Below are 11,090 nucleotides of genomic sequence, written 5' to 3'. Positions count from 1 at the left end.
AACCTGCAAAAAATTCACTTTCAAAATTACCTTTATTTAGATAGTGAAATCCAAGTTTTAGCTTGTATAGTTCTCCCCCCAAATCACAAGTCTCAAGAGCTTATCATGTAAACACTGCTTCTCTATCAAATGGCTGTACAAAAAATGTATAAGACAAATAACATTTATACAGTACATTTTAATAAGCCCAATGTCTTTAAAAAAAAAAAAGCAAAATTGATTAGATGGCAAATAACATCATGTTACTTTTCAAATGTATGTTACCTCAAAATGGGACCCAAAATAGCAGTTTTTAAAAATCTAAGGACTTCAGAAAATTAAGCTGAATTTAACTATTTGGAAGTCAAATCTTTCAAAATGCTGTTCAGGACCCAAGTCCTTCGACACTAAAGGAAAGAGGATTTGCCAAAAACCAAATAAAGGGCTTGCTTTTCATATTGGCTCATATAGGAGGACACATTGGAATTCATGTAGAAGTAAATTGAGAATTTTTGCTGATTACTACCTTATGCAAAATCTGAGGGCCAAACTAGATGAGACCCACAATTAGATCTCCAGGTGTGTGTTTTAAAAGGGTAAATGCAGAGGCACCCTCCCCATCATAGATCACAGAACAGCAGGGGTGTTGATTCTCCCTCTGGTGATGTATTCCCAATATGAGCAGCTTTCTCCATCCTGAGTTGCCATGGCAGCCCTGTGTGGGAACACATAGAGGAACCCACAGGTATTCAGTTCCATGACCTAATCTGATCATGAATCTTCCACTTTCTCATCTAGCTGTTCCCCGAGACCTAACAAAAAGAGCTTTCCAGTTACGTATGTGTATATTATTGGACGTTCAGATGAGAGAAGATTTGAGAGCCAAATTTGCAGTTAATCAACTATACATATTTATTCTGCCTATATACTTTAAACTACAAATATTGAATGAATGCATAAATTAAGGTGCAAATTTTAGCTAATCTTAAATGTGTCCCAAAGGCTTATCATTAAAGGCACACATAAACACACACTGTCTACATGATCAAACCGTTCTTGCTAGAAGAGGCTTTGCTAACTTTGCTGATACCCAGTATCGGTTGTTATTTTTAATATCAAAATACAAAGAGAAAGATATAGTTCTTAAGTAAAAGAGAAACCACAGAATTAATCCAAAGGTTTTGAAAAGATTACGACAGAACGAGACTTCAACCTTTAGTAATCCGACTATTAGATTTGACTTATGCAGAGATTTGTAGAAGGATCTATCCACTTTACTCAGTCTATGGAATGAATCAATGGGACAGTATGTAGGGCATCTCAAAAATGAGAAGCAACGTAGCATTTCATTTAGAACCAAGCCACAGAGAGAGGAACCGTCTCTGAAAGTGATCCGTTCCAGTAAATTAAGCTTCCCATATTAAGCTGTGGAAAGACTAAATTGGAATTTGGGAATTTGCAGTCCTCTCACAAGTCCCTCTCCAAGGCCTTCAAGGGGTGCAGCTTGTAAGACTCCACATTTGTGTACTAAAGCTTGGCCCGCTTGATCAGCAAGACATTCCTGTGCTACAGCAGGCATGCGAGCCTTGTCCCCAATAGCCAGTGTAACTTGGCCTGGAGGTAAAAAGAAGAAAAGGAGGCACCCTATAAAGAAGTTGCCTACACCTGGCTTATGTCTTGGCAAGTTACTTCGCGGCAGTAAATTCAAATTAATCCTACCTACGCAAGCTGAAGGAAAAAAGCACTCTTGGATTAAAAATGCATTTTGTGAGAAAGCAGAAGTGGCAAAGATGGACGCATCATTTACTGAACAGCTTTCACGATGAGACATGTCTGGAAACCCTCCTGCATCCTTTCACACATCATGATGATTTTGATGCGCCCCATATGATTAGGCCAAGGACAGTTGCTCCCACAGCAAGGATAAGAATGAGGATACAGATCTTCTTACGGGACTTGCGCTGCAGAGAAGCAGAAAAGAGGAGATGGTTAGTGAGCTTAGTTCCCACAAGCAGGTACAGGAAACCTGCATTTGTATGTTTCAGAATTCAGGCAGGAATTGCTTCCATGTGATACAAATACTGTCTAGGTAGAAAAAAAGATGTTGTTAGAAGAGTTATTTCCACAACATGCTAGCTTTCCAAACACAGGGATTACTGTATGTAAGAGTGTTCAAATATGTGAGCCCTTACCTGTAATCCAAGGGTAGGCAAACTGATGCCCTCCAGTTGTTTTGGACTACAACTCCCAGAAGCCCCAGCCAACATGGCCAATGATCAAGGATTATGAGACTTGTAGTCTACAACTTGTCTACCTCTGCTGTAGTCTGAACTGGATGTAGCCTTGAACCAGTTTTTCCCATCTCATCTGTTACTTGTCAGAGACCAAGTCTACCTCACTGAGTGTGAAAGAGCTTCTATAGAACCACCACAGACAGTAGAGGTTGGTGGCTCCAATATTTTTTGGGGGTGGGGTGGGGGTATGAATCCATTCTGGGTTTCAGTCAGAACCAGCCAAAAGACTAAAGGAGCTTTACACAATGCTGAAACCATTTTAGGGCTAGGGTAGCTCCTTTAGAGTTCTGGCTGGTTCTGATTGAAACCCAAAATGGATTTACAGCCCCACCAAAATCGAAGCCACCAACTTCCACTGACCAAAGACTAGTTTTCATTTCACCCATGTCCTTTCAAGCACGTGTCCTTTCAACAAGAGGCTTGATGCTGCTACTGTAGCCTGTACGCACAGTCAATTTCTATTGCTCTTTGCAGAATACCACCACACTCATCAGGAGTGACATCTGCTATACCTTGACCAAGGGTATGTCTACACCATGCCTGATCCAGGGGATCATCCAGGGATCATCCCTGTGCATCCAAATGATGCACAAGGGATCCTGGTGGCAGGGGATCCTGGTGGAGGCCTGGTGGCCTCCATTTCCCCGGGATAACCCAGATGGCTTTTAGCCCAATTTCTCCCGCATTCTCAGGATCATCCCGAGACTGCAGAAGCCTCTCCTGGTTTCATCCTGGCTCCTCGTGAGGAGCTGGGTAACAGGCATGGAGCTCTTCAGGCACTCTGTGCCCATTGGGGATGGGGACGGGAGCGGGTCTTTTTTTATGTTTTAATTTTTGCTGGAGCGTGAGTGCGCTCCCGCTCTTGTTCGTAAAAAAAAATGGCCGCCACGACGGGCACGATGCCCAGGACGTTGCGCAGCCCATGTGGACCGAGGGGGAGGATCTCGCGATCAGCATATTGCGAGATCGTCCCCCTCCCCAACCCTGGTGCAGACATGCCCTAGGACTCAAACTCAGGGGGCTCCAGGTTGAAGGTAAGTGGTGGCAGTTGCAGGGAATTGTGCCCTTTGTATGCAAGGAGATTCATGCCCTGACAGTATTCCCTATTGCTGCTTGTCTGGAAGCCAGCTCCTCCCAGTGCTGGGGCAGGAGATGATGCAAACTGCTTTGGTGAAGAGGCCAAGGAGGAAGAGGGAGTAGGCATGTGGCACAGAGACGGTGCTGCTCAGCAGGCACCAAAACATCAGCCTCCGAGGCAAGGAGACCTTGGCTCCACATGCCAACTCAACAGATTGAGATGGATCACATGTTCATTTGAGAGCTAGAGCAATATGCAAGTTAGTTCAAATCACAGTTGGCTTTTTATGATAACAGTTTAGAGGAACACATTCAGATTTGCAGGAGAGGCAGAAAAGGTGAAAGACACTTAATAATTTGCTTTGAAAGTCTGCTAACAGATGGAGAACCTACCCAAGTTTACGGCACTTAAAGCTGTATTTAAATCCCACATTACTCATTTTGCCCCTCCGTAATGGAATAATCTCAGTAATGGGAAATCAGAAGGAAACACGACATTCACATTTTGCTAATGTCAGTTTCATAAGTATAATACATGTGATGGAGTAGTCTGCTAGTTAAAACCATCACCTTTCCTGTCGATCCAACTTATTAAATAGTTCATGGCCATTACTATGGCACAAATATTTTCACCACTGACCATAAGACAGCCAAGCAATATTTGTACTCCACGCACTGAGCATTTGGGTCTTAATAATACATACAGTAAAGGTCCTTCAGGTCAAATGGAACTAGGTAAGTGTGCCTATTTAGGTCATGACAGTAGCCCTATTCAAGTCAGTGGCATTAGCATTAGGCTCAAGGAATGTTGGCATTTCACCACTGTAAAGTGGGTGGGATCCAACCCAATAGATGGATGATGCTTAAAAGTGAACCAGAACTTCTTGGTCTCTGGAACTTCTAATTGCAATCAAGCAAGCAAAAGCTTAATTTCAGCAATACTAGTTCACGCACAACATAAAGCCAATGAATTAGACCAGCCTTCTCCAGTCTGGTGTCTTTCAGATGCATTGGACCACAACTCCTATTGGCCATGCTGGCTGGGAATGATGGGAGCTGTATTCCAACATATCTGGAGGGCACCAAGTTTGGGAAAGGCTACAGTAGACAGAAGATTCTAGTTTACTCCCACCTGGGACAAAGACATTTACTCATTTATTGAATACGGCAACACCTTTCTCCTTTCGCAAATGAGACAAGAGATGGCAAGTTGTGATATCAGCTGGGGTAATTAAGCAAACAACACCGACTCAAGGCTTTTGAAGTGCATCAGAAACTGGGCACAGTAGGTGAGCCCTTTCAGGCTAGGCTGATTATTTTGGCAAGAAGACACATTGGGTGGAGATCAACTAGTTTTGCATTAAATAAGCATTAAGCAATGCTATGTTACTACCAAGCAACCATCTATCATTGTAAATTTCCGGAGTGATTTTCCAAATTAAGTCAAGGCTCTGTGCCTCAGTAGTTCCACTCTACCTGGAGGGTTGGCTTCAGAAGGTGATGCTGAGAGTTCTAGTGCTGCCCCCTAACACTTAGGGCATCACATTCTCCAGCTTCCACGTATCCCCCATTCTATTTAATCCATGTGAAACTACTGCTGGATGGGATTGATGGGTCACCCAAGAATTTGAGGTTTGGAGACATCCACTGAGGTGTCATCGGTGTTCAGATGATCCCAAGCTCTACTTCCTCTTTTCTTCCCCAAATGGTAGGATAGCCTGTCATTGGCTAGTGCTAACTGATGATCAATCCAGACAAGACAGAGGTCCTGTTGGTGATAGGAGTTACACTCCCGACAGAGAGTGAGTCCTGAGTTTGTTCTGGATGAGGCTGCTCTCCTCCTAAACTAAGAGGCTGACAGCTTGGGGATGCTTTTGGATCCAGCCTCATCTTTGGAAGCCCACATGACATCAGAGCACATTGTACAAATTTTGCCAGCCAAGGAAAGTTGAAGCTGGCACACCAATGTTCTCGCTACAGTTATCCATTTTCTGGTCATGGCAAAGTTAGATTGCTGTAGTGCAGTATGCATGGGGCTGCCTTTGAAGACTAACTCTGGCTGGTCCAAAATGTGGAGGTGAGGCCATTGAGAGGACTGCCTGCAATGAATGTGTTATCTTGCAGAACCTCTGATGGCTGCGGGTGTGCAAGCCCTAAATGGCCTGGCCCCAGAGCATCGGAATGACCGTCTGTCATACAAGCCTACCTGCTTTCTCAGACCTGCATCAGAGGCCCTTCTCTGGCAAAGCAGCTGGTGACTAGAGAGAGGACCTTCAGTGCTTTCAGTGCCCCACCTTTGGAAGTGTTGTCCTCCCGCCTCCCCCTGGTCTCCTGAGATCTTCTTGCTGCCTTCAGTGCTGGCATTTCGGCTGCCATCTAGTTGTGCTTGAAAAGTCTCCGAGGGCTGCTTTTTCAGCTGCTGTTTCTCTTATTGCAACTGAGACGTTTCATTTGATTTCAAATGTGACTGCAATTTTGTAAGTTGGTCCAGCCTTTTTCTCTTATAAAAGCAGGATATAGATTTTGTATTGAAATAAAAACAACCATCAAAAGATGGACTAAAGTGTGTGTGAGGTGAGTCCCAAGAGCCTCACATTTCTGGCCTTCGAGTAAATCCAAACTGTAAAAAATTCACTTCTTAATACAATGGATGGAAACTTCCCAACATAATCTTTGTTGCTTGTGATCACATTTACCTGGTACTCTGCTGCTCTAGACAACTGCTGATTTGCTTGCTGAACATGGACTTCAGTCGTTTCTACATTGGCTTCTATGCTATCTTTGGGAAGAAGAAGAAGAAGAAAAACGTTATAAAAATTCCAGAATACAATCCTCAGTAACAAGGATTGCTAATGCTCTGGGACCTTACATGTTTGGCCCTGTTCTGCAACCATGACACAGAAATGACTCAAGGGATAATCCCAAGCACACTTACTTGGGAATAGGTTAAATAAATAGAGCAAAACCACAAGTTACAAAGAACACAGGGCTGCTGCTGAAAATGCGTAATTCCACACACCCTCCACACAATGTTCTGATGTCACTACAATAGTTACACATTGAAGTAAATGTGTTTGTGATTTGAGATCTTGCTTCCCCTCTACCCCAAGAAGGCAAATGGAAGTCCTTCCTCAAATTATAATCGTAACCAACTTGGGAAATCATACTGTATCTGGACAAACGTTATTGCAGTAAGTGCACTGTGGTGACCCCTGAACACAAAAATGCACACTAACTATTTTTTTAAAAAAATGGGACACATTGTCTCAGTTCAGACAACATGTTAGTCAACAAAGTGTGAAAACTGCACTCAATGGCTCAGTTTTTAGGGGGTACATGTTCTAACTTCACCATTATGTGACTGTGGGCTACCGTGGAGTTGAGTAAAATCCATCATGATGTTTGACTGACAGTTCCACCACCTTCTCTCCTCCCCTGGTCCTCCTGATGGTATAACATCAGCTATTGCTGCAAGAAAAAAACCAATCCCGGCGGCTCTCCTAGAGCAGAGGTCCCCAACCCCCAACCCCCGGGCCACGGACTGGTACTGGTCTGTGGCCTGTTAGGAAGCGGGCCACGCAGGTGAGCTGCTTTCACCCCCTCACCCTAGCATACCTGGGCGCAGGGCGCCATCTCGCCTGCCCAGCCGAAGCGAAGCCAGGCGGGCAGCTTCAGAACAGCGCGCCTGGCTGGAAGCCGCTCTGGGAGAGTGACTTCCGGGCACGCTATTCCGAAGCCACCTGCCCGCCCCAGCATCATGGCTTCACTTTGGCTGGGCGCCCACCCAGCCGAAGCGAAGCCAGGATGCTGGAGTGGGGGGCGGGGGGGGGCTTCCCAAAACCATCCCCCTCAAGCCCCGGTCCGTGGAAAAATTGTCTTCCACGAAACCGGTCCCTGGTGCCAAAAAGGTTGGGGACCGCTGTCCTAGAGTGACACTCACTCTTTTCGCTGCTCTTGCCAGGGAATTCTGTAACCAGCGGGAAAAGTCAACTCAATGCAATGGAAAACTCCACAGAGCCCGCCATGCAACACGCAACACAACAGTTATGCAGGAATTCTCCTCTGCACATCGTGGATATTATACATGGAGTGTTTTAAAAAAAAACTCCACCGCTGCATGGAGCTTTCCCGCCAGACAATACGTTTCTCAACAGTGGTGTAAAAACACCATTGTGGAGTTTTAAAACCACTGTTGAGAAACGTGTTGCCTGAACTGAGCCGTCATCTTCCTGAACATCATGGATGTGATTATAAAATATTTATTTTAAAATACTTTTCCCTATGCACTCTGTTACTTCTTCTAATGTTCAGTTCCATTGGAATTTGAAAAGTTGTCATGAACAATCTAACATGTTGCACTACAAGAACAAAGGCCACAGCTAGATCCTGGGATCATCCAGGGTTCACCCCTGCTTGAGGACTGGATCCCCTGTGTATCACCTAGATGAACAGGTTTGACCCCTGGACGATCCAGGGATAAACCTTAGGTCTAGCTATCGCCTTAGTTTGAAAACATACTTTTAAACCATAAAACGGAGAGCACTCTAACACATATTTCATTTCATATCTCTTTGAGTCTAAAACTCAAGACAGCTGTATATCAATTGATAACATCTAGAAAGTGAATAGGAATATCCAGATTCTTGGCAAGCCAAATTTCATTTTACTTAATTGCTGCGAAGTAGCTAATTCTATTTTTCCTCAAATTGCTGCAAGATTTATTCAGGTTAATGCAAGGCAACTATTGTGCTGAAATATGATTTTAAAAAAAAGTTTGCAAAAAGCTCTTGCAAAACACGAATTCTGCTTACCTATTACATCTCCTTGTTCATGAATCATCATCCCCAGATCTTTAAATATTTCATTAATGTCCAGAATGTCTGACTGTAACAAAGAAATGTGTTTTAATACAACCCTCCGCAGTGCATAATATAATTGCAGTTGTACATTATCAACAGTTTGGATAGCAAGAAGGAAGGAAAGAAAGAGATGGGCTCAATGGGAAAGAGATGACTTAGGGCCTTGCTAGACCCTGCCAGATAAGCCGGCATGGAGGCGGGGGGACGGCGCGCTAACTTTAGCGCGTGCCGCCCCGCCTCCTAGACGGCCGACGTGCAGGGACTACGGAAGCCCTGCAGCGTCGGCCATTTTCTTTTTGGTTAAAGGGGCCACGTGCAGCCCGAAGACTCCGGAGAAGGTAAGGTTTTTTTTTAATTAAGCCCCCCACCATTTTTTTAATTAAGCCCCCTGCCCACTCTTTCCCCGCCCTCCCTCCCCGTCCCCGTCTCCCGTGTCGCCCTCCGCCCTCCCCCTCTCCTGCCGGTCCGGCCTTCCCCCCCATGTCCCCCCGGGATCCCCCCCCCCGGCCCGATGGGCACAGCGCTCATATGAGCGCTGTGCCCAGTCCGTGGTTTTTCCTGGCTACTCGCGAGTAAGCGAGTAGCCGCAAAAAGCCACGGACCTTGCTAGGCCGGGGCTGCGGAAAAGGCGCGCCATAAGCGACTTCGCTTATGGCGCGCTAAGGGAGGCTTCAGTGCGCCTTGACCCCGGATTCCCCTGTGCGTCATCTGGACGCACAGCAGGGAAACCGGGCCTCAAAGCGCGCTAAGGGCTCGTCTAGCAAGGCCCTTAGTTACAAAACCATTTGAAAGAGAAACAAGCAGAAACACATTATTTTTATAAGTCATCATACTACTTCTAACAAAGAAAATTGGATGAGATGTGCTTATGAGCCAGCAGGACAAAGAAAGAAAGAAAGAAAGAAAGAAAGAGAGAGAGAGAGATTTTAATTAGTTAAGGAATAACCGAAGCAAAACAGAGAAGAGTTAAGCATAGGGTCATTGACAGTCCCAAGTGTTCAGTCCTGCATGGCTTAGTCCCCTATTTCATATACCATCCAGCCTCTTAATTCTAATACGAAAAAAAGGTTTCATAAGAACATAGAAACTATAGGTCCATCTAGCCCTGTATTCCAACACTGACTGGCAGCAATGACTCCCCAGGGTTTCAGGCAGCAGTATTTCCTGCCCTATCTGGAGATGCCGAGGATCGAACGTGGAACCTTCTGCATGCAAAGCAGGGCCTCTACCACTAAGCTACAGCCCCTCCCCAAATAAAACCAACAAAATCTATAGGGCCAAATAAAATCCAATAAAATCTACTGGACCAAAGTGGAGCTGGCCTGTGCCATTTAGCAAACCAGTAAATTAAGATTTTTCATTAACTTTAACCACTAAAAAGAGAGAAATTCTAGATTGGAACCTTGAATTTCTGAAATATATGTAGTTATTGTTGCTCTGGATGGTACAAAATCTGGCCGGCAGGGAGGGGAGAAGCTTCTGATAATCATATTCCTATTGAGGTTTCTGTGGAATTATTGAAATTCCAGCCTTTGGAGAGTTTTCATCAAAGAAGACAAAGAAAAATGTAAAGGGAGAACAAAAGGCTGGGATGAAGCAAAGTGATAAGGACAAGAAATCTTTCAGTATGTAACTTGTGGCCTACATATGTCACAAACTCCATGACACAAGGAGCACTGGGAACCCAATAAGCGAAGCAGCATCTTACAAATGTTGGGAGAAGGGACAGTGCCCCCTATTGTCCCAAAGGAGCTTTACAGGTTAATGAACAACTTTTGTGGAAACCCACAACTTAAGGGCAATAAGCACCACCAAGACAAGAATATTTCGATATATGGTCAAATTGAGGACAGAAAAAAATCTGCTCTTAATCTCATTGTGTCTCCCACATTGGCCAATGCTCACCTCAAGCTGCCTGATAGCAGACTCCCTCTCCTCAATAAGACGAAGGTCATCTTCGGTGATTTCTTCATCTTGTATCTGTGTCTGAGGTTGGCTTTAAATTAAGCACAGACAGGGTGCCCAAGCAGATTATTTATATATCACAATGCTTTACATGCAAAGACATCAAAACATCTTCACTCCCTTAAAGCTAGATCTACTGTAATATCAGATTTACAACCCCAAGGTGAGAAACTAGTCAATACAACCCTTTTCATAGCCATACTTGCTCATGGAGGCAGTAGGACAATATTTTAAAAATCTAACTGCAAGGGGAGGGGTCATAGGGGCTTCCCCTTAAAGAAAGTTAGGATGCCATCTTATGCATGTTTTGCCAGAAAAAAATGTCCTTCAAATCCCAGAATTCTCCAGCCAGGAAATGCTGGGAATTATAGAACTTTTTTTCTGGCTAAAAATGCACCCACAGGAAACTTTAAAATGCAGGGATCTGCCTCTTCATCTTAGTTCATGCATTCAGACTGCAATCCTATGCTCATTTACCTGGGAATAAGCTCTTTTGAACACAGTGGGAAAAAGCACCCTTGAACCCAGTGAGACTTACTTCTGAGTAAACATGCATACAATTGCACTGTCACCCAGGAGGAGGCTAAAATAGTGTGGAGGATGAGCGGTTGCACAATTTCTCTTCCATTTCTAGAGGCAAGATCCGCACGATCCAGGGCTCAACACAGAACACTCGGTTCATAAAAGACACTTTTTGCACGGTGTTCCTCCAACATGGTATTTCTACCTGAATGTATGAATCAAGGCTTGGTAACTGCACTTAGCTTTCAGGCACAAGTCAAGGTGTCAGTTTCAATATTTAAAATCCTAAACTGGTATAGACACATCCAATGATAGGTTGTCCTTTCGTTACGTGAGTGCTTCCATCTGCTGAGATTTGCCATTGTAGCTAAGCTCTGGATTTTCTCCATGGAGC

At 44.5% G+C, this 11,090-nt stretch overlaps 1 protein-coding gene across 1 annotated transcript in view; it reads right to left on the bottom strand.

Moving 5' to 3' along the window:
- Nucleotides 1-204: 204 nt before the first annotated feature.
- The window catches only part of STX7 (syntaxin 7), a 34,237-nt gene continuing 23,351 nt past the window's right edge, over nucleotides 205-11,090 (bottom strand). Inside the window, exons 7-10 of the mRNA XM_063124669.1 lie at nucleotides 10,115-10,205; nucleotides 8,162-8,234; nucleotides 6,047-6,129; nucleotides 205-1,940 (exon numbers count right to left, since the gene is read on the bottom strand). Coding sequence (XP_062980739.1) covers nucleotides 1,842-1,940; nucleotides 6,047-6,129; nucleotides 8,162-8,234; nucleotides 10,115-10,205 — 346 coding nt within the window. The 3' untranslated portion in view covers nucleotides 205-1,841. The remainder of the gene's footprint in view (nucleotides 1,941-6,046; nucleotides 6,130-8,161; nucleotides 8,235-10,114; nucleotides 10,206-11,090) is intronic.

Source organism: Elgaria multicarinata, chromosome 4, assembly GCF_023053635.1.
Source record: "Elgaria multicarinata webbii isolate HBS135686 ecotype San Diego chromosome 4, rElgMul1.1.pri, whole genome shotgun sequence".
NCBI classification, from domain to species: domain Eukaryota; kingdom Metazoa; phylum Chordata; class Lepidosauria; order Squamata; family Anguidae; genus Elgaria; species Elgaria multicarinata.
The sequence above is the reverse complement of the archived record's forward strand: the minus strand, read 5'-3'. Positions and strand labels throughout refer to the sequence as shown.